Genomic DNA, 26,325 nt, shown 5'->3' with positions numbered 1-26,325 from the left:
TACAGGGACTGCTTTCCGGAAAGCTGTGGGAACTAAAAACAACAGCAGACCTGAGGAATGGAATCAGTCTGCCAAAACGTAATGATGCTGAATTCATGATACTGCAATTGGCAGTGGGACCAGGTGGCTCTGTGGTCCAAACTACTGAGCTACTTCGGCTTGCTGATTGGAAGGTCGGCAGTTCGAATCCTTGTGACAGAGTGAGCGCCCGTTGCTCTATCCCAGCTTCTGTCAACCTACCAATTAGAAAGCGCACCAGCGCAAGTAGATAAATAGGTACTGCTGCGGCGGGAAGGTAAATGTCATTTCTGTGCGCTCTGGCACTTGTCACGGTCCTCCGTACACCAGAAGCGATTTAGTCCTGCTGGCCACATGACCCGGAAAACTGTCTGTGGACAAACGCTGGCTCCTTCAGCCTGAAAGCGAGATGAGCGCCACAACCCCATAGTTGCCTTTGACTGGATTTAACCGCCCAGGGGTCCTTTGCCTTTTTACTGCAATTGGTCAACAGGCCTCTCAGTTAAATATAATAATAATAATAATAATAATAATAATAATAATAATAATAATAATAATTTTTATTCATATCCCGCCCTCCCGGGCCAGGGCCGGGCTCAGGGCACCTAACACCAAATATGAATTACTGTACAATAAAATGTAATAGAAAACAACAACAAACAACCATCCTATTGAACGAGGCGCCAAATTATGTCTTTAAGAGTGCAGCTCATTCCACCTTTGCTCAAAGGATAGTCTCACTGCATTGAATAGGATTTACTCCCAAGTAAAGTGTATCTAAGATTGAGGCACCGCAAAATAAAAGAATGCAACCTGAGTTTCTGACTGATCTCAGTGTGGGTGGGGAGAGAGTTTTAAATAAGACAAAGCAAATGTTTTGTTTTTGCTAATGTTATTGCGCCAACTACATCACCCTGAGTATTGCACCTCCGCGCAGAGAACTAATCCCGGCGACCCTCGGCCTCGTATCCCTCCGTCCCTCCGCAGCGGGCTAGCCGTTCTCTCCCCAAGTGCTGGAATCGAATTCTTCCCGCCTCTCCGCTCCTCCTCTCTCCGCTGATTGGTCAGCCATCCTGAGAAGGACGTGGGGGGAGGAGAGAGCGCGAGAGAGACACCTGTTTAACGGCAGACTTCCCAGTGGCCCGCTGCGTACCCAATAGGAGCGAGCCATCCTTAAGCTCCCGCCCCCTCGAGTGACGCCACCCGCGCGCCGTGACGTCGAGCTGTGCGTCGCTTCGTCAGCGGTGTTCATGGACAACCTCGGAGGACGGGGCTGAAAGGGCGGAGCGGGAGAGATGGCCTCTTCCATGGTCAGAGCCACCGTTCGGGCCGTGAGCAAGAGGAAGATTCAGGCCACTAGAGCCGCCCTTACACTGGTCAGTCCTGGGGGGGGGGGGCGCCTCCCTTTTCGCTTGGGGGCGGGGCTTCTCGACCCTTCGCTGGCCGATAAACAAGAGGGCTGCGCAGGCGCAGTTGCGGCGTGTTATTGCGCGCGACGTCTGGAGGGGCTGTGAGTGGGTCTGGGGGAGGGGCAGGTCTTAGAGGCCACATCACGAACTGTGGGTGGCAGAAACAAATTAAAAAATTCCTTCCAACAGCACCTTAGAGACCAACTAAGTTTGTCATTGGTACGAGCTTTCGTGTGCATGCACACTTCTTCTTAGATACACTGAAACAGAAGTCTTCAGACATTGGATTCTTATCTCATTATACATGATAAAGCTATTTTTAGCCATCTCACCCCTTGCTTTTTCCTGTAAGACCAATTGCAGTCGTAAACAGTTGGGTTTCCACACCTATCAGCCAATCACCCATTCCCACCACCCTTCTGAGTAATACCCCTCCCCACCCTCTCACTATATATAAGGGTCTGGTGACTTCTGTTTCAGTGTATCTGAAGAAGTGTGCATGCACACGAAAGCTCATACCAATGACAAACTTAATTGGTCTCTAAGGTGCTACTGGAAGGAATTTTTAAATTTTATTTCGACTACGTCAGACCAACACAGCTACCCACCTGTAACTAGAACTGTGGTGGCAGGCAGAAGTTTGTAGGGTGAAGCGTTTCCCCTCGTCGCCTCTGTTGGGAGATGCCATTCGCCACAGGAGGGAGGGAGAACTTGCTCTGCTCCTGCAGGTTATCTTGTGTGTGTGTGTGTGTGTGTGTGTATATATAATATAATTTTTATTAGTTTTCAGTTACAGTCCAATAATAGCCTCATAATAACAATGCCAAATTATAGTACAGTTACTAATACCAATCATGCAGATACCAAATTATATAATTTAGGCATACCACCCCCCAATGCAGTCTCATTGGTTCCCAAGCCTTTGCTTTAAAGCCAGGCACCCCCAAACTTCGGCCCTCCAGATGTTTTGGACTACAATCCCCATAATCTCTGACCACTGGTCCTGTTAGCTAGGGATCATGGGAGTTGTAGGTGAAAACATCTGAGGGCTGCAGGTTGGGGGTGCCTGCTTTAAATGAATTTACTTGGAAAAGTCCTGTTTCCGCTAAGGTGGGCCAGATACAAAAGCTCATAGGGCTCCTCAGACAAGTTCCAGCTGCTGAATATGTTACATGCAACCATTGAAGATGTAGCCTTGTTGTCCTCTGTGTCCGATCATTGGGATCTATTTTTCTTTTTACAAAGTGGGGGAAGTATATGAGAAAGGACTTTTTTTCATAGGCCAAACACAGTATGAGTAGCATGGCATGTTTTTTTCTTTATAAACCTTCTTCTCGTAATCTGGACTTTGAAGAATGCATGCAGGGGAGCAGGATGGCACCTGCTAGGTTCATCCCTTGGCCTCCATGTGCCTGACCCTTCTCTCCCCCTGCCAACTTAAACAGATTGGTTGGGTAGTCAGCAACCATAGTAAGGCAAGAACAAATGTAGCTTGTTTTGTCCCCTGGATTGTATGTAACACTATGCCAGGGGTTGTGGTTTGTTTTTCCTACTTGGTAGCAGGAAGGAGCAAAGTGGTCAAGATCAGTGTGTTCTTCGTGGTAAGCCATTAACTATGGTTAGCATATACATATTGTGTGGTTGATGTCATGGACTGGCTAGACACCAAGGAATATTGGGAGGCACCAGCTAGAGGGCCCCCAAGGCATGGAGACTCAGAGCCCGGGGATTGGTGGTGGGATGACAGTGAGTGGTAAAGAGGGAGAAGACTGGGAGGAGGATGTCAGCTTGGATTGCTCAGTTGGTTAGAGATATTGGAAGAGGGAACAGGGTTTAGTGAGCAGGGAGAGTCTGTGGCAGAGAGAAGTCTAGAAGCAGAAGTGGAAGCAGGAGAGGATGGAGGCCAAGAGGCAGAGATGAGTCAGGCTGGTGAAGAATCCAGGGTGTCTCCTGCTGCTGCTGTGACAGGCTGCCCTCCTCCCCTGGTCTCCCAGGACCAAAAGAGGTATGAAAAGGGAGGAACAATGACAGGTGCAGCGGCTAAGTTTCAGATTGCTTGGGAAGGACCCAGGAGAGGAAGAGATTTAGGCAGTTGTGGGGATCATTAGCCTCTGCAACTGCCTCATGGGGGCAAGACCTACCAAAAAATTGCTGTGCTCATTAAGGCTAGCACTTTTGAGCTGACCTTGTTTCTTCTGATGAAGAGTTAGCTGCACTTACTCTGGGTGATTTATTTCTGACAGTTGATTACTTTTTTATACTTTACTGTCACTGCAGTTTATGTTTTTCTCAGAAATTTGCATTGGTTTCTGTGCTGCACTGTTTGTGACCATTAGGGGTTGGATCTGTACTTTATCAGAGTAGAATCCATCCCAGAAAGTCGCCTTATGTATGTAATTGAAGATGTTTAGAACTAGTGGCATTACCTAAGTTCATGGTTACTTGGTTTGGATTACAAATTTATCCAATTCTTAATGCTGATTCTAATTTCAAACAAAGTGACATCTCTCCAGAAAGTTGTTCTTGTGCTCTGTTTATTGTCTGAGCTGATATGCCTCCCTCTGTGCACTTAGTGTGTTACAGGAGCAACATAGTATTCTCCAGGACACCTGATGTCTATACTAAGGATTTGGGGAAACTATTTTTCTCAGGTGCCTGAGAAGTTGCCTTGCAGCATCCAGGGATTGAGCTATCCCAGTTGCCATCAAATTAGGGAAATGGAAAGGAAAGGAGACATTGGGCTGGACACAAAGATGGGGGTGGATTGAGACCATGTTATGCCGTTGGAAGTCTGGCAACCAAATTCTGGGTTTGTGCTTGATAAAACTGGAGTTGCTGAGCAGTGCTATGTTTGCTGAGCCCAGTTTTGAAGTAGGCTGAGTGAAGTACACAGATCTCTAGTTACAACCTGATCCTAAAATATCAAGAAATCAAATAGTTGCTGTTCGTTGCTAGTATGAGCCGTTGATTGTGGCGATACGAGAATTTGTACTGAACCTAGGCTCTGAAAGTGGTGGGGGAAAACAGGTTTTGATTTAAGATAACAAGATGAAGCTGAGTATTCCTCTAATCCAAAGCTATTCCTAAAAACCTTTCAGACCCCATCTGCTGTGCAGAAGATAAAACAACTGCTTAAAGACAAACCTGACCATGTAAGTAGAGATGGAGAGTATGCCTGACATTACTCATCTGTTTAATATTTGTTTAAATGTGCTGCTGTTTGTTGTAGTTCTAGCAGATAAAAAGGTAAAGGTAAAGGGACCCCTGACCATTAGGTCCAGTCGTGACCGACTCTGGGGTTGCGCGCTCATCTCGCATTATTGGCCGAGGGAGCCGGCGTATAGCTTCCAGGTCATGTGGCCAGCATGACAAAGCCGCTTCTGGCAAACCAGAGCAGCACATGGAAACGCCGTTTACCTTCCCGCTGTAGCGGTTCCTATTTATCTACTTGCATTTTGACGTGCTTTTGAACTGCTAGGTTGGCAGGAGCTGGGACCAAGCAACGGGAGCTCACCCCGTCACAGGGATTCGAACCGCCGACCTTCTGATCAGCAAGCCCTAGGCTCAGTGGTTTAACCACAGCGCCACCTGGGTCCCCTCTAGCAGATACCCTGTGAATTAATACATTGTAAAATAGAGTGAATGACGGACTTTGTATTTTAAATTTGAAACTATACTAATCTAGCAACTGCTTGTTCAACAGTGGAGAACGGCAATGCTGTTCCTGGTGAAATGGTTTTAGAGTCTGTTGCACGTTGATAGTGATGAAGCTGTTGTTTTTTCACATGTATTAAAAATATAGTGAAATGTGCTGAGCTTCTTGATATCATGTGAGAATGTCTGGAATAACATGCGATTCATTCATTATTAAGTACATTGTCCCAATCCTCAAAAAGTTAGTGCTGTTGGGATGTATCCAGTTGTGTCCCACTGCTGCTAGAAGGCTCTTAGATCCAGCAAAAGCTTCCATTTGAAAGCAGGAAATGTGTGGATTGATTGCTTGCTTGCTTGCAGATTCCATTGGAGAAGGGCTGAGGCTCAGTGGAAGAGAATCTATTTTTTATGCAGGTTCCATGTTCAGTCCCTGGCATCTTCAGTTAAGGCTGGGAGAGAAACCTGTCTGGAGATCTGCAGTCATTCAGTGTAGACAATATTGAGCTAGATGGACCATGGTCTGACTCTTTATGAAACCTCCTATATGTTCCTATAACCCCCTGCACCACCTCCGATGCTGTTTCAAAGGGTATTTCAAACTTCTGCAGAAGATTTTGGGGAAAGGGGTGCTGAAGACTGTAAGGCAGGCATCCCCAATCTACGCCCCTCCAGATGTTTTGGCCCACAATTCCCATGATCCCTAGCTAACAGGACCAGTAGTCCGGGATGATGGGAATTGTAGTCCAAAACATCTGGAGGGCCGAAGGTTGGGGATGCCTACTTTAAGGGAAAGGTAGAATTGGCAAAAAATATCACCACTTCCCTTTTACACTTAGATAAGCATCTCCGGGGGGGGGGGGGGACACGGGACCTGTCAGCAGATGGATACGGTTGGATGCCACTTATGAAATCTATCGGGCTTGAATCATGTACTGTACAAATTGTGCAGTTGACATCACTGAAACTTAATTACCTTTTCCTGATTGGGAGACCGGAGAATGTCAGGCCTTTGTTTCTATGCAGACATGAAATTTTAGTAGATTAATTGACTGTTGACTTGTAGGCTTGCTTTATTAACATTCTGTACCATTTTAAAAAACATTTTTTATATTTGATAATTCTACTCTGTGCAGCAGTGTAAATGTACTGATCATATTAGCTGATTTGTGTTAAAAGCAATAATTCTGGTGAGGTTATGCATGTTTGAAAACAATTTCTATTTCTGCTGAAATTTTTAGATTAAATACAAATGTTTTCTTATCGGTTTTTTAAACTTAATGTTTCAGGTAGGCGTTAAAGTTGGTGTCCGTACAAGAGGCTGTAATGGACTTTCTTATACACTCGAATACACAAAATCAAAGGGGAACTCTGATGAGGAAGTAGTACAGGATGGTAAGTGTGTTTTGGTATCCCAGAGATAATTTTAAGTCCTTTTTTACTTCTCCTTTAAAATACCGTATTGTTAATGCCATTTAATCACAGTTGTGCAGGTTTCTCACTAGATTAAAAGGTAACCCTAATTCACTTCATTCATAAATTGACTTTCTCTCAAATAAACTTGGTGCTGTCACCAGCGAGACTTGATTTCTGTATCTAGCCATTAAATTTCCAATATTTGAATGTGCTTCTTATGTGGTAAGTTTCACATACTGGAGCAGCACTTCTAAGATTATGCTTTGAATCACCGCTTTAAATGACAAAAATGGTCCATCAGAATTGAGACCACCAAGACATTTTAAAGAGATCGAAAAGAAATCACTAACAGGTGGCATCTGGTCAAGCTGACTAGAATTATGCTGAATTATGAAGAAAGCACTTTTTCTGCAGTTAGAGCAGGGCAACCATGCAATGGTTCTACAGTCATACCATGGGTTACAGCCGCTTCAGGTTGCATCTTTTCGGGTTGCTCTCCGTGCCGAACCAGGAAGTACCAGAACGGGTTACTTCCGGGTTTCGGCGCATGCGCAGAAACACTAAATCGTGCATGTGCAGAAGCACCAAATCGCGACCTGCGCGTGTGCAGACGTGGGTTGCACACGCTGCAGGTTGCAAACGTGCCTCCTGCACGGATCACGTTCGCAACCCGAGCATCCACTGTACAAAGTTAAGCCAAGTAATCCAGAGCCGGAGACAATCTAATTTGTGGAGGGGAGTATTAAACTGTAGTGCAACAGGCCTGAGGTGTTTGTAGCCTGTCTCTGGGTGAAATAATGTGTCTTGATGCATCATGCATTGTAATCTAGGACAAGGATTAGCTGCTCACAAATATTTTGCGTAGTGGGGGGGGGGGGAATCCAGAATTTGCTCTCTTTCAAATCTCATAATTGTTTCTTCTTCTTTTTGTCAAGGTGTTAGAGTGTTTATTGAAAAGAAAGCGCAACTCACACTTCTAGGAACTGAAATGGACTATATAGAAGACAAACTGTCCAGTGAATTTGTTTTCAATAACCCAAACATCAAAGGAACGTGTGGTTGTGGAGAAAGCTTTAACATTTAAAACACCAGGACTATAACTTTTAAGACCACAAAACTGCTTTCTGAAGTAATCACTTGGTGTGTGTGTTTTCACATCTTTAGGCTTTGTAATATTTGGCTCCCTTTCCAGGAAAATAAAAGTACTGTGTTTTGAAAGTGTAATCTCTGTGTTAAATTCCAGCCCTTGCATATTTTGGGTTTAAGAGTGTGGAGAGGAATTGGTCTGCAGAAGCTCAGAACACTTAGGTTTACTGTAAGATACCTCTTCAAATTTCAATCTGCAAAAAGCTCCTGTCAGTTCTTTGCAAGACTGACAAATATTGTATTAAGGCCATATGGCTACTTTTTAAATCTCGGATTGGAAGGAATTTCGGTACTGTAGGCCTCGCATTAATGCATATTTAAGGCAAAAATAATCCTAGCATGTATCAGAATTTTACAGAGTATTTATTTTTAGTACTTTCTCTTCAAATGTTAGTCTGAATTTTCAGGGGCATATGATCTAATAGAGTTGAGGTGAGTCACAGTGCAATCCTAACAATAGCTACTTTGAAGTAAGTCCTCTTGAATTCAATGGGACTTACTCCCAAGTAAGTAGGGTTAGGATTGCAATCTAATCTGCATTTCTGACAGCATACACACGCAGATATTCTGCCCCCTCTTCTCTCCCACCATCCTATGTTATTCTAAGAGGCATTAATAATTTTTGGTTGCCACTAGGAAAGTCACTAATATTTTAAGGAACAATGTAGTCACTGTGATTTTAAAAAAGGTAATGCAGAAGTCTGTGGGTGTATCTTTGACATTGCTTGTTTTAATCAGTTTAAAAATATTCTGAAGCTAATTCTAAAACCACTCCCTACATTTCCTAGGTCTAGATATTTTATTTTATTTTTATGTTCCTGTCAAGCAGCAGAGGACACTATTTTTTTCTGGGTGATGAGATTTTGATACCCTAACAGCCTGTGGCCTGAGTTAATTTTAAGAAGTCTTCAAATTTCAACCAAATAAGAACAAAACATCTTACTTGTAAAACCAACTTTGAATTTTGATAACGACTGCTCAGGTAGGGAGGGAGGAGTAATTTCTTTTTTAAAAATAATACTACTGTTTTTATTTTAATGAGATTGTGTTTCATATTATGAATGGTTTTTTTTTAAAAAAGGCCTGTTTATATGATCTTTCAGCTAACATACTGTTGCACATAAGAAGGTGGTGGCTGTTTTATTAGTTTGAGAAAACAGAGCCATTTTTTTCACCCCAGTATTTCATAAGGCTTCTAACACTGGCAGTTATCTTATACAGACAGGCATTCACGCTATGCTTTATATGAAAGGGATAAGCAGTGTTGGGAGGATGGTATGGTACATGTGTTTCAGTGCAAGATTACTAGTGCAATAACCTTATCAGTTGCCACAGTTCTACCCATTCAGGCCTTGGCATTTAGTTTAAACATTGGGAGTGCAGGAATCTTGACTGAGGACAGTTCAGCAGTGGAGCAAACCGGTAAGCTCTGGAATCCCTGCCTTGCAGACTTCCTTGAAAAGGCTCAAAGCAGGCTTTTCCTACATAGTAAATTAAATGTGCAACTAGGTAAAGGTAAAGGACCCCTGGATGGTCAAGTTGGCGTTTGTTCACAGACAGTTTTCCGGGTCATGTGGCCAGCATGACTAAACCGACGCAGGGGGCGCTGTGGTCTAAACCACTGATCCTCTTGGGCTTGCTGATCAGAAAGTTGCTAGTTCGAATCCCCGGGACAGGGTGAGCTCCCATTGCTCTGTCCTAATTCCTGCCAAGCTAGCTGTTCAAAAGCACACCAGTGCAAGTAGATAAATAGGTACCTCTGCGGCGGGAAGGTAAACGGCGTTTCCGTGCACTCTGGCACTCGTCACGGTCCTCTGTGCGCCAGTAGTGGTTTGGTCATACTAGCCACATGACCCGGAAAACTATCTGTGGACAAACACCAGCTCCCTCAGCCTGAAAGCAAGACGAGCGTCGCAACCCCATAAGTCACCTTTGACTGGACTTAACCGTCCAGGGGTCCTTTGCCTCTTTTTTAACCAAATGTGCAACTTAAAAAATGCTTACAAGAGGGAAAGCCGGTGCAACCTTGGCATGTTCGTGCACTAGAACTCATGTGCATCTTATGAAGCAGTATGTTGAAAGATTCAGGACTCAAGAAATTTTTCTAAACAGGTTTGGGGTTTGTTTCCTCCCAAACAAATGAGCAGTCGCCAAGGTTCCTTTTCATCTAGTGATTATGGTTGGTTTGAAGGAAACTTGTGATGCTGGGTTTGGGTGACAAGAAGTTAGACTCTGGCTTGTTTCATTTGGTGTGTCAGGAACAGGAATGAAGAATAAACACTACATAGTGTGTACCAGTGTGAAATTCGCATTAAACCATGGCTTAATGTATTGTGCAAACCAGGCCAGTGACTAAGAGCATGTCTGAGACTATTAGAACCTTTGCTTAGGACTGCTGCATTTCTACCCTGTGGAAATTTTGGGCTAGTGCAATCAAAAATTCCATATGAACAGCCCCAGTATTTGACTGCTTCTTAATGAATGAAGAGAGGACACTGAATGTAGACAGTACTGTGTAAAAATGGTATTGCTGTACTCTTACATCTTAATATTTTTAGAAATGTTGTATATTCTGTGTTTTATGAAAGTGTGCACTTCAGTACTATGAAAGTACATTGTATTTAAACACCTAATGGGCAAATTGGAAGTAATTTTTTGTTAGCAGTAGCTTAAGCGATTGTAATTATTAATCATCTATCACATGTGCAATAATGTTGACATGTTGTAATAAATATTACCTTTTGTTAAACATGGAAAACATGTTTTGTAGTTTCTACATCAAATCCTAAATGAATTTTTTAGATTTCTGTTTTATTTTAAGGATCTTTACCCTACACTTCAACCAAAGCAAGGCTCCTCACAGCACGGCTTACAAATATCTGTAAGACAATCTGCCTTCCATTTTATAATCTAAAAGCAACACTCAAGGAAAATTGGTTGGTAGGGAGGAGGAAAAAAAGGAAACCCAATCACAATGAGTCAGAATGGAAAAAGTTAAAAGGAGTGGAAGAGCCAAAAGTTGCTGATCTCTTAGCTGAGCCAACGGTGAAACCCAGCACTCCCATCTCCCGCTGCTTTGTTCTCATGGTTGCTGTATTACAGTGTAGAGATTTGAGGGTTTCTAGGGATTCGTGGGGTCACGAAGGGTCGGACATGACTGAACAACTAAACAACAACAAGGGATTTAATAAAGACATAGCACCAACCTCAAGGCAAACCTGGCTTATAAGGCACCCGCAAAGCTAAATAAACATCAAAACTTTGGGTCTGGGTTGTATTTTGGCATCTAAAACGTCTGACTCGGGATCAGGCCGGATTTAAGTTTGATGAGGCCCTAAGCTACTGAAGATAATGAGGCCCTTTTATATGTTCAGCTGTCCTTTGTCAACAAGTCGCTGCTTTTTGTGCTGAATATATGCTATATGGTAATTTATGGACCTAATAGGTATCTAAAGCCATTTGCACATAACAAAATGTGTAGTTTATCAAAGTAATACACAACACAAAACACTCTTGCTGTGTGTAGGTTTTATTTTATTTGTTTTTAATCTTATAACATGCAGGGTTTTTTTGGCCTTTAAATTTTTGGGGGGAGCCCAAGAGCTTATAAATAAATCCGGCACTGCTCGGGATCCCGCGCAGCAAGTAGCGACGGCAAGGACAAGCCCTCTCCACTGGAAGGTTGGCCCTTAAGGGAATCCCCAGATCCCTCGCAGCGCAACTATTTTGCCGGTCGAGCTGCGACTCCCCGGGTCTGCTTCCTGCCTCCTCGGTGGATACATAGCAGGCGCCGGGCTCCGCGCCTCTTGCATTTGGCGGGCAGGACTCGGCGCACTGGGAGCTCCGTTTGGAGAAGGGCAACGCTCAGGTGGGTTTCCTAAAGCCCTGCTCGCTGCCCGGAAACCTTGCGACGGCAGATGCATCCTTGAAAGAAGCAGCAGCCCCTGCCCGATTCCCTTCCCCGCGTCCGAGCGTCATTCCTCGGTGCCGCCCGCCGCCCGGCAGGAAAAGTTGTGGCGTGATAATGGGGTCACTATGAAAACGCCGGCAAAACCTCTCCCCGCGCCGACGGGGGCGCGGCTGCCGGCCTCGCAGCGCTTGCTGGCTCGCTGCTGCTCTTCTGGGTAGCACGATTTGCTTCCGATCGGGTTCCCTTCGGGCCTGTAAAACCCCAACGCGGATCAAGTGGATCGGCGCCTTCTGCAGCGCCGACTCTCCCCGTCTTTTTCTTGCAGCCGCGACTCCTCTGGCTCCGCCCCGTCACCCAGTCCAAGGATTCAAGGCTTTTGAAAACGCTGGAGGCAGCGTCCTTTGCCCGCCCCCGCCCCGTCTCCTAGCAACCCAAATGCACCTGCCCTGAAATCTCCTCGTCCGAGATATCAGGTGTTCCTGGAAGTTGCTTTCTGCATCAATCCTGTGAGTAACGATGATGCTTATATATATATAGGCTGGCAGGTGTGAAGGATAAAGAAGACTCCTAGCGCAGCCGGGAAAGTTGGGGAGCTTCCAGACTGGACAGGAGGATTCACTGTCACCCATGTAGCCAGGGGGAGGCCCCCCCCCTCAAATAAAAATACAGTGGTACCTCAGGTTAAGTGCTTAATTGGTTCCGGAAGTCCGTACTTAACCTGAAGCGTACTTAACCTGAAGCGAACTTCCCCCTTGAAAGTAATGGAAAGTGGATCAATCCGTTCCAGATGATGAATTTTACTGTCTAATGAGACCATTGAGCCATAAAATGAAGGCAATAATTAATGTACTGTACTATAAAATAAATAAGACAGTATTGTGGATGAAAAAAAATAACATTTACAAGTGGTACCTCGGGTTAAGTATTTAATTGGTTCCGGAGTGCCATTCGCACCCCAAAAAGTACTTAACCCGAGCGGCGATAGCGCGCATGTGCAAAGCGCCGACAGAGCGCTTCTGCACATGCGTGAAGTGCGCAGATAGCTTCTGCGCATGCGTGCGGTGGAACCCGGAAGTAAGTACTTCTGGGTCCGCCGAGTACTTAACCTGTAAGTACTCAACCTGAAGCGTACTTAACCCGAGGTATGACTGTAACTAAAAGTAGAAATTGTAGAAAGATTGTGCTCAGATTTTTCTGAGCACTTGAGGTCAAAAGAAATCTAAAACAACCGTTATTGAGACATTTCATTCCCAAACTGCTAGACCAGTAGTTGTCAACCAGTGTGCCATGGCACCGTGGGGTGCCTTGAATGATGGCACTAGCCTCTGTCCTTCCTTCTCTCCCTCCTCTGATGCCCTCTCACAGAGTCTCTGCCTCCCAAAGGCTTGCACAGCTGTAGGTTACAGCAGCCCTGGCTATAAGCTCCACAAGCGAATGGTGTCTATGGGAGGCACCTCTCTTTGGGGCAGGGTTGGGGTGCAGTTCAGAGACCAGGGGTGGCAGCAGTGACTGCCCAGAGGACTCCCAAGGAGAGGGGAGAGGAGTGGAGGTTGAGGGAACAATCCACAAGGGAAGGGGTTTGAAGAAGGGTGAGAGGCTGCAGGCAAGGTGTGACCTAACTGGGCTCCTGAGCCCCACAGGCAGTGCTTTTTTCTGGGGGTATGTCCATTTACTGTATTTATTTTCCCCTATTTGAACTATAAAATGGTGATTTTCTTGAGTCAAAATGAGAGTACCCCTAAACATTTTTTAGAAAGAAAAAAAATCACTGCCCACAGGGGTGCACAGAAAGAATGTTGTTGGCTAAGGGAGCTGTGGACTCAAAAAGGTTGAAAACCTCTGTGCTAGACAGAGCCAAACAGAGGATGATGTCGCCAATTGCGCACTGGGGGGGGGGTAGGGATTCAGTTGCATAGAGGCAAATTCAGATTCCACAAATAAGGTTGGTTAGAATGTAAAAAGAGCTCGCTGGATCATGCCAGAGGCTCCTCTAGTCCAGCATCCTGTTCTCACAGAGGCCAACCAGATCCAGAGCGTAGCCTTTGTGGCTAGTAGCCATTGATAGGTTAACAACAACAACAACAACAACATTTCTTTTTATACCCCGCCCATCTGGCTGGGATTCCCCAGCCACTCTGGGCGGCTTCCAACAAAATATTAAAATACAATAGTCCATCAAACATTAAAAGCTTCCCTAAACAGGGCTGCCTTCAGATGTCTTCTAAAAGTCTGGTAGTTGTTTTTCTTTTTGACATCTGGTGGGAGGGCGTTCCACAGGGCGGGTGCCACCACCGAGAAGGCCCTCTGCCTGTGGTTCCCTGTAATTTGGCTTCTTGCAGCAAGGGAACCACCAGAAGGCCCTCCATTAATTTGCCTCAACTGAGCACTGCATGAAGTATGTTTTGTAATTTTGATGGGATAATTGGTCTGCTAGAATAGGTGGGATAGCAACACAATTTTGTGTGAATAAGCAGACCATCTGGAAGTACCTTTGTGCACATGTTGGAAAGAGGATTATGGGTGCATTTCACAGAAGGGGCTCCTATGCTAGGACACTTCCAAACAGGTGGGATTCAGCCACATACTGGCAGATTCAGGTTGTGCGATTGAAGTTGACTTGGAACTCTTGAGCGACAAATACTCTACCCTCCCCAAAAAGAATCAGACATTCAGCAATGAGGGCAGTTAGGAGAAAATGCACTGGAAAGAATGGGATAACACTTGCTTGACACAACCTCCCCATAAGCAAGTCAGGAAGAGTGCTCAAAATATAGCCAATGTCTTCCAATCATACTGCAAACTTTGAGCAAACATATCAGGAGAAATGGAGGCAACCTTCCATCTCTTGCATTAAATGCAACAAAAGTGTTTTCTGGCGCCTTAAAGACTTGCAAATGTATTCTGGCATGGGTTTTCATTGGTCAACAGATGCATGAAGCATAATCCTGAATTGGTAAGCAGCCAGGGCCAGCACCAAACCTTTTGCTGCCAGAGGCAGGGTAGCAAATGATGGCCTGCCCAAGTCATGCTACCCTAAGATGTAGTGTACCCAAGGCATGCCAAGTTATTTTGGCATCCGCGAACCCTGTCAGTATTTATTTATATACGGTATTCACTTATATTTTTCTATTTGCCCCTCTAGTTCTGGGTTGTGGTTTTTTTTTTTTTGGCAGTTCACAACATGTTAAGCCCAGTCAAGAAAACCCAACATTGCGTTTAAAAGAATATGAAACAGCAACTAGAAATTTCCTCTGGCCTTGTAACAACATCTGCATATCCCTCAAGAAGTCTGCATATCCCTCTTTGTCTTTTTCTCCCCGGAACAGAGTTGTTTTGTATTGTCAGTAAAGTGCAGCCATGATGAGTCAAGCTGAGGATTGCGAGGGAATAGACGATGGGGAGAAGAATGAGCTATTTCCCTTCAGCTACGAAGTGAGTGATTCATAATGAAAAAGCAAAAGAGAATTCTGCAGTCGCTTCCACTTTATCCATCTTTTTATTTATCTATAGCTTTCCTTTCTGGTTTTTTTTTTGTCTTTTATTTTATCAGAGTCAGGGGGGAATAGACAAAACACTTACCTGGGAAACAAATGAAAACCAAAGCATGTAGATACTAAATTCAAAAAAGAGATTGTAACTTTAATGGCTAAGAGACAGAATTATTACTGATTTGTTGAAAAAGAGGTTTTCACACACACACACACACACACACACACACACACACACACACACACGGATTATAGTGATAAAATTGGCAACATCTCCATTGTTAGGCTTTCCTTAGGAAATCTGTTATTCATCAGTTCTATTTATCAGTCACCAAGTAAGGATAGTTCTCTGGGTGACTTTAAATGATAAAGCAAATCTAAAAAAAAATCACAAATTCCAGATCAAACTTAATTCTAAATGGCACCATTTATAGAGTGAAACCTGTCATGTTTCACAATTGGAGAGATGAAAATGAATGGCTTGGGAGCCAGTTACCTAATGGAGCCCCTGCCCCTGTACTGTCCTGCCTGTCCTTTGTGACCTGCTAAGAAAGCACTTCTGATAATAACATCAACACATGAGATCAGAGAACCCATTACTCACCAAAGGGCCTTCTGAGTAATGGCCCCTTGGTTGTTCACCAGCCTCCTGCCCCCAAGGTTTGGCAGGCACCAATGCTGTCTCTCTTTGGGTGCCAGCTTCTTCCACTCGCTTTGAATATGTGTGCAGGTGACCTGCACAGCAAGGTGGTGATCAGTGTTTTGCTCTGTGTTTTATTTTTCCATTATAACTGTTGGTTTTTTACAGGTAGGTAGCCGTGTTGGTCTGAGTCGAAGCAAAATAAAAAAATTCCTTTAGTAGCACCTTAAAGACCAACTAAGTTTTTATTTTGGTATGAGCTTTCGTGTGCATGCACACTTACACAGATACACTGTGTATCTGAAGAAGTGTGCATGCACACGAAAGCTCATACCAAAATAAAAACTTAGTTGGTCTTTAAGGTGCTACTGAAGGAATTTTTTTATGTTGTTTTTTTGTTTTGTTTTTTACTGATTTTAACTGCATCTTATATTTTATTGCATTCTATATTATTACTGGAATGAGATCATCTATGGTTAAGAGAGGGATCTAAATCTCAGAAATAATAACTAAATAATAAATAGCTAAATAAATAGCTAAAAGTGTAGCAAACACCCATTAATGCAAGAGCCTAACAATACAGAGAAGTAAACCAACCATTAATTCTGAGAGTTTCATATTGCCGCATCTTGTGTTGTAGAAGCTGTCACAGTTTTAAATCCAGTTTTAGCTTATTTTGCTTTTAATTATATTTTGAATATTTTAAATAGTTGGTTTCAACTGGTTTTGGGTTTTTTTTAACGGATAGTTTTATTGTTTATTCTTATTGCAAAACACTTTGAGGTTTTATTACAATCAAGCAGTATATAAACTTTGTCAAAATAAATACTTGGGTGTAATCCAAGTTAGCTAGCCTCTCTATGCTATATACTAAATTAAAAGGTGAAAGTGGGGAGCCCTATCTTAGGCCTTTTATAAGAGAGAGAGTTTCAGATTTCTGCCTCCCAGAGCTCAATTGTTTTCTTTTTCAGCAAAGTGCAGCTGAAACGAGTCCGGATTATGAGCCAGCCAGGAGGAGCTGCAATGTGAGTGATTGACAATGAAAAAGCAACAGACCGTTCTGCAGCTTTTTCTTCTCATGTTTTTCCTTTAAAAAGAAGATTTATAAAAGCAGAAAAAGGAATTGCCAGTGGGACCAGTGGTCAGGGATGATGGGAGTTGTAGTTCAGCAGCATCTATGGAGAGTCACCAGTCCCCCCCCCCTCCCCTGATCTGGTGCTTTTGAGATGATCACAGTTGTCACAAGCTTTCTAACATAAAATGACATTTCCAGAGCAGGTTTCGCTGGGATAATTCATCTCTAAAAGAGCATGCTTTTTTCCTCTCTGGAACAGTATCTGTGGCAACTGTGTTTGGCACAGGTACAATGATCTTAGCACGGCTGTTTCCTCCTTTATGCATTTCCAGTTCAGGGCCAGGATGGTAGGAAGGCAAATATATTAGAAACTACTTTTAGGAAGGCAAATATATTAGAAACTACTTTTAAAGCTTGCCACTGATGTACAGGAAGCCTAGTTTTTCACTGGGGAAAAACAGATCTAGCAGGAATAAATGCATGAAGGAGGGGGAAAACCCCAAAGCAGCCCAATGAAGACTCATTTCGTTGTTTAGGCAGGTTGTTTCATGGTTCACCCTGAGGAGGTATTTTTAAATGTGTCCAGAGATGGAAGCGAAGGGTACCCATAGAAATCAAGGGGAGAGCCCCAATTGTTCATGATGTCGGAAACAGACCGTTAGGATCGTCCTACTCTCGTGTAGGACCCTGGCAGAGACACATGCCCAACTGGCATGTTCTCTCCCTCCTGGTTGATCGTTCGGGAGCTTCAAAAGCTTTCTCCAGCCCAAACATCTCAGTGACTGATACCAAGTGGCATTAGCACACTTAGGAACAGCAGAGTGTTAGCCGTTCGCGTAACAAACTCAGTAGCACAGCATCTTTGCTAGATTACTTTTATTTACATATAATAAACTTGGAACATTCTGATAATAATAATAATAATAATAATAATAATAATAATAATAATAATAATGATAATGATAATATATTATTTATACCCCGCCCATCTGGCTGGGTTTCCCTATCCACTTTGGGCGGCTTCCAACAGAAAAATAAAACACAACAATCTATTAAACATTAAAAGCCTCCCTGATGTCTTCTAAAAGTCTGGTAGTTGTTTTCCTCTTTGAAATCTGGTGGCAGGACGTTCCACAGGGCAGGCGCCACCACTGAGAAGGCCCTCTGCCTAGTTCCCTGCAACTTGGCTTCTCGCAACGAGGGAACCGCCAGAAGGCCCTCGGTGCTGGACCTCAGTGTCTGGGCAGAATGATGGAGGTGGAGACGCTCCTTCAGGTATACTGGACTGAGGCCATTTAGGGCTTTAAAGGTCAGCACCAACACTTTGAATTGTGCTCGGAAACATACTGGGAGCCAATGTAGATCTTTCAAGACCAGTGTTATGTGGTCTCGGCGGCCGCTCCCAGTCACCAGTCTAGCTGCCGCATTCTGGATTAGTTGTAGTTTCAGCTCCTTCCTCTTTTTCATCAGACAGCAAAGAGAAAGAACAAAGGACAATAGTCCCGCATCACGGAAACACAGTAATCCAAACATCCTGTCTCTGTCACTTCCCACTATGTGGAATATCATGTGATAGACAACAATCCCATGACTGCAAACACAGGCCAAGAATCCTAACACAGACACCAGTGTATACAAACACAAAACCTTCACCTCAGGGGGCATGAATTGCTGTTGAGGAGTGGAAAATTGGTAAGGGGGAATAAAGGGAGCTGCTGGGACCTTGAACAAAAACACTTGCTTGTTGTTTCCTTTTTCCTTTCCTTACATTAAAACCATTGAAAGAAGTGATAAGCTGAACCCTGATTGCTCCCAGCCTGGAATACTCTCCAGATGATGCTGAGATACAACTTCTATGATCCCCAACCAGCATGACGAATGAACAGGGGTAGGTAGGAGCCTTGCTTTATATCTCCCCCGGGTCAGATGTATGGTTGGTGACCATAGTGGGCAGAGACTTTTTAACCGTGGCACCAGAAGGGTGGAACTCCCATCCCTTCCTTTAGGTTCCAACCAAAGGTGGAGCATTCTCCTGGAGAGCTTCCGAGGCTCACTGAGATATTGCTGCCGTTTCTCGATTTGTTGCGTTGTGTGTTGTTGTGCTTATTCAGTTTTATTGGTTTTCGTCTTCATTCTTTTCAAGCACTGCCCTTAACTGGCTTGTAGAATCCATAGATCAAAAGGTAGGGTAGAAATGTTTTAATCTATGACTACATGCCTCTGGCCATTGCTTGATATAAGGGCATCATGTCTTTTTGTGTGTGCAGGTGTCGGAACTGGTAATGACCCCTAAAAGCGTTAAACAAGGGCAAGCAAAGCATGTCGATAGGCTGCCTTTTATGGAGTCCCATGCATCTCTTTTCCATGCCATCCGGTCAATCACAAAATCTATTAGACAGTTTGGAGAGCATGAAGGCGGCATAACCTTGAAGGTCACGAAACGTCGTCACATTGACCTCGGCGCATCTCAGGAAGAGGTTGTTATAAAGGAAGATCTTGATTTGGCTCAAGATTCACAGGATAAAGACTCATTGAATTCTGACTTGCTGTATCCTGTTATGGTCACAGATTCACAGGATCGCGAATTGGCTGAAGACTCAAAAGATCATGACTTACAGGATTCTGATTTGACTAAAGACTCACAGGAAACTGACTTGGCTAAAGATTCACAGGATCTTGACGTACGGGATTCTGAGTCGACGAAGGACTCACAGGATCTTGATGCACGTGATTCCGAGTCGACTAAGGACTCACATGGTGCTGATTTGGATAAAGAATCACAGGATCGTGATTTGACCAAAGACTCGGGCGGTCCCGAGTTGGCACAGGACTCCTGGGATCCTTACACGTGGGTTCTTGAGTTGGCACAGGACTCCTGGGATCCTGACTCCTGGAATCCTGGCTTGGCTAAAGGCTCATGGGATGTTGACTCATGGAATCCAGATTTGATTAAAGCTTTTCTGGACTCTGATTCGAGTTCAACTAAAGACTCACAGGATTCTGATTGGGCTAAAGACTCACAGGACTCTAATTCACAGGGTCCTGATTTGACTGAAGACTCACAGGATTCTGATTTGGCTAAAGACTCACAAGATCCAGATTCATGGGATCCTGATTCAACTAAAGACTCGCAGGATCTTGATTTGGCAAAAGATTCACTGGATCCTGATTTGGCTAAGGACTCCCAAGAAGCCAAAGATACTTCTGTACCTGTGCCTTCCAGTCAGTCTAAATTAAAAAGCAAAAGCATTATTTCTGGAACGCAACAGAAACGCTACCTCATAGAACTGCCGCCAGCACACCTACTTCCTTACCTGGTTTTAATCAAGAGGGTCATGTCCTTGCCAATTTCCGCCATTCAAAAGCAGTGTCTTTCGGGAGAGATATTGTGCAGAATACAGTATTTTACACTGAAGCTGCAAAAGAAGAAACCACCGTCTCGGCCTGCATTAGCAGAACAACCCACTCATAGGCTACCAACAGTTCGAGGTTAGCAAATTTTATTCAGTTATGTACAAGTAGGAATGAAGGGAGCTCTTGGACTCCAGTACAATTTACAGCCTAGTCCAGTGATGGGCAACCTTTTGAGCTTGGTGTGTCAAAATTCGCCAAAAAACCGAGCATAACTCAGGTGGTGTGTCACTTCGAGAAAAAACACCCATAATTTCGTGATATTTATAGTTTAAATAACAAAAATGTATAATTGTAATATATAACTGTATTTAATAAACCAAAAACTAATTATTTAACCAAACCAAAAAACCCTTATTTATCACAAAGTGAGCTTTTTGGGGGGAGCTGCTGACCAAAGTTTTGGAGGTTTTTGGGTGTGTGTGTGCAAAAGTCGCTTTGCTTTTTTGGGGGGATGCTCCAAAGCTGCTGTGCTTTTGGGGGGGGGGAAGGGAACAGATATAAATAACGAATAATACCTTCGCTGGAACTAACACACAGCACCGACATAGTCTGCCAAAGTGCCAAAAAAACCCAGCACAGAATGGGTTAAAAAACGAACACTGTTACACCCAATCATAGTCTGCCAAAGCGCCAGAAAAAAAAAAACAGCACAGAAAGTTTTAAAAAAACCAATCTCTGGCTACCAGCAGCAACAACAAAAAAGGATCCGGGTTTTAACAGCAGAGACAAGCTGTAGCGGAGACAAGCTGTAGGAGGAGCAGGAGAACAAATGGGGGGGGGACAACAACAGCGCGAATTGCCCGATGGGGCGCGTGCCAGCAGTGAGGGCTCTGCGTGTCACGTCTGACACGCGTGTCATAGGTTCACCATCACTGGCCTAGTCAAATGGGTCGGATTAAGTGAAAGTATAGAAAATTAAATAGTTTATGGCTGGCAATGGAAAAAGCATGACATGAAGTCTCCAGGCAAGCAGAGACTGGATGTTAAAGTTTTAGTTCAGATCATAAACGGAGGATCCCGGCACCATCCGTATGGCACTGGACCGGTGGTGCCGGCAAACCGTGAGCAAGCCGCTGAGCAAGGCTTTTTACTGGGCGGCGGGGCTTGGCTTGGGAGTCAGGGGGGCGAGTGTCCCCCCCAGGGTGGCACCCGGGGCGGCCTGCCCCCAACGCACCCCCCCTTGCCACACCCCTGACTATGAAGTGGATTTTCAAAACCATTTGGGCCTGATTGCTACCAGGATGAAAGCACCCCTGTAGCGGATCCCACCACTAACACCAGTTAATATGTAGCGGATCCACCCCACTAACTGCCCCCAATTAAGTATAGCAGACCCACCTCATGGTACTTCCGTTAAATGAATGTCTACAATTTACAATTTCATGAGCGAGGAACACTTTCCCCCCCAGTTACCCACTCTCTTAGCAATCCCATTCTTGAGGTATTCCAATTAGTATTATAGACCCAGGGGAATCATCTCACCCCTTGTTACTGGTTTGGGAGTCTTATTTTCTTAGAAGAACTCTCCCATCCTGACTGGAATGAGACCTAAGTAGACAGTATCCTCACAGTTTCTACCTCTCCTGACTCAAACCCAGCCCTCCAGTTAACTCCTGTCTGTACTGTATACTTTCCCCAGTCTTCCCATCTAAGCTGCGAGGCTCTTTCCTCTTGCTATAGTCTTCTCATTGTGGATGTTCCACTCAAATCAGAACCAGTTCTCCCTCAGACAAATCCTATTTCCCACCTCCATCCCTATCTCTCGAACAGAACTCTGTCTCCCAGGACCTCCATACACATTGCACAGGCTTGCGCCCCAGGGAGGTCGCTTCACTACTGCTAACTTAGCAGTTTGATTTCACTCCGAGAGGCAAAATCCATTGTCTCTCTCAAGCAGACAGATGCCAACAAGATGGGGGTACCTTCACAGGTTGGCGAGCCCCATCTGCCCCTCATTTCCCTCTACAGTACATGCAGTAGCCACCTTCTTGACCGCTGGACCCACTCTTGGTCTTGTCTGCTCAATCTGCCGGAGCCTGTCTTCACATGTAGGGGAAGTCTCCAACTCACTGATACCCATCAGCTACCTTCATCTGGTTTAGCCGGCCAGTCGAAGCTGTTCGCAGGGTGCGGCCACTGTCGCGTGCCGACAGCTTCTAGGAGCCACAGTCGGGGACAACCTACCCTAGGAAGAGCACGACGTGTCCCCCACCAGAGGTACTGCCCCATCCCCAACATGCCATACAATCCTACTAAACATATACTGATTAATTAATCAGCTGTAAAAGTGTCCCCCCTTAACTGGGCAGAAGGGGAAAATACAAATATATAATTAGTAGGAGTAATTGTTGCAGAGGTAGTAGTGGAAGTGGGAGCTGCAACAAAATGTTGCCGTGTATCCTCTCTCCTCAGCAGGAGTGGTCCTATTCCAGGGGTTCAGCTAGCCAGACATGACCTCCTCCAGGATAATGTAAGCTGTAAATGGCAGAACCAGGCCACTTCCTTCCCTTCCCTTTCTCCCAATTTCTGTTTTTGTTTTCCAACAAGTACTCAACATTCCATGCCTATTCGGCATGCTCAGTCCTCCTCCCTGGGCTATGTTTGGCACTCTTGGGCTTGGCCTGGCCATGGTTGCTTTTTAATCCATTTCTGCCATACCCCCCCCCCAACCTTTTGAATAATAAAAGCAATGTTTGCATCTGATGTTCTTCTCTCTTTTTTTCTCTTTTAAGAAACAGGCTATGTAACTTTTGATTGCCTGAAAGATCTACAGTGGAAGTTATACAAAGGCATTGCAAAACGGAAACCCAAAACAATTGGCGTGGAGAGGAAATTGTCTTACAGCTACGGAGTCACAGGAACCACATTTGCCAGGTTTACAGAGTACGTCCTCCCCTTGATCCCTAAGGGCTGGATAGTTGACGACTCTCTCAAGTTTTCTGAGAATATGGTTGTCCTGTTTGCACAAAACCAAGACTTTTCATGAATGGAGAGCAGTGTCTGACAGTCTGGAGAAAATCTGTCTGAAATGGCATTAAACACCTTTTAGTCTTGGCTGAGTTTGTGTCTGTGGGCATTTTGGCATCTGCCATGACCAGGACCGGGGGATCAGATGTTGTGGGGCTCCAACTCTCATCATTGCCAATGGTCAAGGATGATGAGAGTTGCGGTCCAGGTGTATCTGGAGGGCCACAGGTCCGCCATCCTAGACCAAGCATAATCCTTTGCTGCTGCCTCTATCCTGTGGCAATCTTGTGTTTGGTTTATTAACACTTCTCTGTAGGGCCACCTGATCACTGAAAGACCTCACCTTTTTACATTCAGAAATATTTTGGATCTGGCTGCAGCCACCTTCAGTGCAGTTGCGCAACCAAGGGGAGAGTTTGCTGTTCTCATTTCCCTTCTGGAGAATCAAATTGCCAAAAATCTGACCCCAAACAGAACCACTTGTTTCTCCCTCTTGCCCTCCCTCCCCTGACTTGCCCTCTTCCCCCCCAGCTAGCTTCAGCTCCACATGTACATATAGCATCATATATATGAGGAGGGCACTGAAAAGTGCAAAGTGAAGAGGCACTGTGATATATCAGCATATTGCATATTTAAAGGTAAAGGTAAAGGCACCCCTGACCATTAGGTCCAGTCGTGACCGACTCTGGGGTTGCGCGCTCATCTCGCATTATTGGCCGAGGGAGCCGGCGTATAGCTTCCAGGTCATGTGGCCAGCATGACAAAGCCGCTTCTGGCAAACCAGAGCAGCAAAAACGCCGTTTACCTTCCCGCTGTAGCGGTTCCTATTTATCTACTTGCATTTTGACGTGCTTTCGAACTGCTAGGTTGGCAGGAGCTGGGACCAAGCAATGGAAGCTCACCCCGTCATGGGGATTCGAACCGCCAACCTTCTGATCAGCAAGCCCTAGGCTCAGTGGTTTAACCCACAGCGCCACCTGGGTCCCTGCATATTTAGCTGCTGATATATTGCGATGTTGAAAACCAGATATCGCCCAGCCCTACTCCCTACATATAGGCGTTTGTTTTAAGAACTTAACACTGCCATGTAGCAGCCACGTCACTTACAAACACGTTGACTAGTTTGTTCTTGGGAGAAGTTCCAATGCTAGCTTGTTCATGCAATTGCAACTGCTGCAGAGCAATAGTTCTACCACCTAGGCAAGTTTCCTTTGCAATGAGTAGGGGGTTGGGCTCAATGACCTCTAAGGGACCCCCCAAATATATTATTCAAAGTCCTTGAGTCATGAACATGATGGAAGCAATATATAGCCTGGAAGTGAGAGGCCTCGTAACTTTGTCGTCTTACTGATGGACTGGAAAACTAGAAACAAAGCAATTAATATTGCAACTGAACCATCAAGTTCCAGAGTTATCATTAATAATCTGTTAATGATCAAAAGTTATTTAATGATTTTTCATTATGCATTTTTTTACACTTGAAGAACCATGGAGAATCTTCCTTTAAGGTGTTGCTGCCCAATCTAACAATCTGCTTTGTGATGCAGATATATAAAGAAGCAGGTGCAAAGAGCAAAGACAATAAAAAGTGCAAATAAATCAACACAACTGATTCCCAGACTAGCATAGAATAGTTAAATAAAACCATCTGTCACGGTGCAATGGCTAATGAGACAAATCTCAGAACCGATAGTGTCTTGAAATGGCCACAAGATGGCAGCAGCCTCATGGCATTCCTATTCGGAAACCACCTTTGCTCTCTTAAGCCTTATGAAGGCAATGCTGTGCTTTGTGATTGCACCCATGCTCAGCCGAATCCTATGCGGTTTGGTGTCCTTTAAGGCTATGGCCCTTAAAGTCAGTGGCCTTTGAGACCACTTTGAAACCGCGTAAGATTGGTCTGATATCCAAACATCTGAGATGTTGTCGCACTGGCTGATACATTAACTCAGGTTACAACAGCTGCACCCAAGGCTTCTGCCACTCAGATGGCAGAAATGGGGGGGGGGGTTATGGCCAGGCTACAAGAGAAAGGTCAGTAATGGATCAATTAAGCTGTGTCTAGTCCTGTTTGCTTTGTCAGGGGTTGGCAACCCAATGTCCATGGGCCACCAGCAGCCCATGGGGGTCGTTTAACCGGCCCATGGACCCCCGTCGCCTGCTCGGTCGGCTCCCATGCGCCGCACAAAACCAGCGTGGAGCAAAGCAGGGACCGCCTTCCGCGACACTGGCCAGCTTCCCATTGGCTCCATCTATTACAAGGATAAGGAACCCATGGCCCTTCTGATAATGTTGTCTCCAACTCCCGTCAGCCCCAGCCAGCATGCCCAATGGTCAGGGATGATGGAAACTATCCATACATAAATAAATAAATGTTATTTTATGCTGCCTCCAGCAATCACCTGCAATGTGGTTGCCCCTTGCCAGAGGGAGTTTTGCTATAGTAAATCTACCCCTCCAAAGGGAACAGTGGAGCAATACCCTTGCTTTTTAGGTCCTGGGTAGGCAACCTAAGGGACCCAGGTGGCGCTGTGGGTTAAATCACAGAGTCTAGGGCTTGCTGATCAGAAGGTTGGCGGTTCGAATCCCCGCAACAGGGTGAGCTCCCGTTGCTCGGTCCCAGCTCCTGCCCACCTAGCAGTTCGAAAGCACATCAAAGTGCAAGTAGATAAATAGGGACCGCTCCGGCGGGAAGGTAAACAACGTTTCTGTGCGCTGCTCTGGTTTGCCAGAAGCAGCTTTGTCATGCTGGCCACATGACCCGGAAGCTGTCTGCGGACAAACGCCGGCTCCCTCGGCCTATAGAGCGAGATGAGCGCCGCAACCCCAAGTCGGACACGACTGGACCTGATGGCCAGGGACCCCTTTTTACCTTTAGGCAACCTAAGGCCCAGGGGCCGGATCTGGCCCAATCACCTTCTCAATCTGGCCCGTGGACGGTCTGGGAATCAGTGTGTTTTTACATGAGTAGAATGTGTCCTTTTATTTAAAATACATCTCTGGGTTATTTGTGGGGCATAGGAATTTGTTCACCCCCCCAAAAAAAAATATAGTTCGGCCCCCCACAAGGGACAGTGGACCGGCCCCCTGCTGAAAACGTTTGCTGACTCCTGCTTTAGGTGCACCCTTAAAATAACTATTCTAAAGGTACCATGCTTAATGTTACTAAAGTTAAGTGAGCATCTGGGGAT

The 26,325-nt window shown here is 45.0% G+C and overlaps 2 protein-coding genes across 3 annotated transcripts; both read left to right on the top strand.

Annotated features, from left to right (window-relative positions):
- The first annotated feature begins 1,227 nt into the window (after window positions 1-1,227).
- ISCA1 (iron-sulfur cluster assembly 1) lies at window positions 1,228-7,718 on the top strand. 2 transcript variants are annotated; one of them, XM_035099615.2, is made up of 4 exons: window positions 1,230-1,394; window positions 4,526-4,579; window positions 6,368-6,473; window positions 7,430-7,718. In XM_035099615.2, the coding sequence occupies exons 1-4, from the start codon at window positions 1,314-1,316 to the stop codon at window positions 7,576-7,578; spliced, it is 390 nt and encodes a 129-aa protein (XP_034955506.1). In that variant the 5' UTR covers window positions 1,230-1,313; the 3' UTR covers window positions 7,579-7,718. The 2 variants fall into 2 exon arrangements, with proteins under 2 accessions (XP_034955507.1, XP_034955506.1); XM_035099616.2 differs by lacking the exon at window positions 4,526-4,579 and having other exon boundaries at window positions 1,228-1,394.
- Window positions 7,719-14,796: 7,078 nt separating this feature from the next.
- LOC118076959 (uncharacterized) lies at window positions 14,797-23,153 on the top strand. The gene is made up of 4 exons (XM_035100196.2): window positions 14,797-14,982; window positions 16,650-16,703; window positions 19,021-20,242; window positions 22,900-23,153. The coding sequence occupies exons 1-4, from the start codon at window positions 14,908-14,910 to the stop codon at window positions 23,151-23,153; spliced, it is 1,605 nt and encodes a 534-aa protein (XP_034956087.2). The 5' UTR covers window positions 14,797-14,907.
- Window positions 23,154-26,325: the final 3,172 nt, after the last annotated feature.

This window comes from Zootoca vivipara, chromosome 11, assembly GCF_963506605.1.
Source record: "Zootoca vivipara chromosome 11, rZooViv1.1, whole genome shotgun sequence".
Classification (NCBI taxonomy): Eukaryota; Metazoa; Chordata; class Lepidosauria; order Squamata; family Lacertidae; genus Zootoca; species Zootoca vivipara.
Note: the sequence above shows the minus strand (reverse complement) of the source record. Positions and strands in the feature narration are given on the sequence as shown.

What these genes read in the sequence shown, in the direction of transcription:
- LOC118076959 (XM_035100196.2), top strand. Translation starts at nt 14,908, where the DNA reads ATGATGAGTCAAGCTGAGGATTGCGAGGGAATAGACGATGGGGAGAAG. An exon ending in TATTTCCCTTCAGCTACGAA is followed by an intron (nt 14,983 to 16,649) that starts GTGAGTGATTCA and finishes TTTCTTTTTCAG; the next exon opens with CAAAGTGCAGCTGAAACGAG. An exon ending in TAGGCTACCAACAGTTCGAG is followed by an intron (nt 20,243 to 22,899) that starts GTTAGCAAATTT and finishes TTCTCTTTTAAG; the next exon opens with AAACAGGCTATGTAACTTTT.
- ISCA1 (XM_035099615.2), top strand. Translation starts at nt 1,314, where the DNA reads ATGGCCTCTTCCATGGTCAGAGCCACCGTTCGGGCCGTGAGCAAGAGG. An exon ending in TTAAAGACAAACCTGACCAT is followed by an intron (nt 4,580 to 6,367) that starts GTAAGTAGAGAT and finishes TTAATGTTTCAG; the next exon opens with GTAGGCGTTAAAGTTGGTGT. An exon ending in TGAGGAAGTAGTACAGGATG is followed by an intron (nt 6,474 to 7,429) that starts GTAAGTGTGTTT and finishes CTTTTTGTCAAG; the next exon opens with GTGTTAGAGTGTTTATTGAA.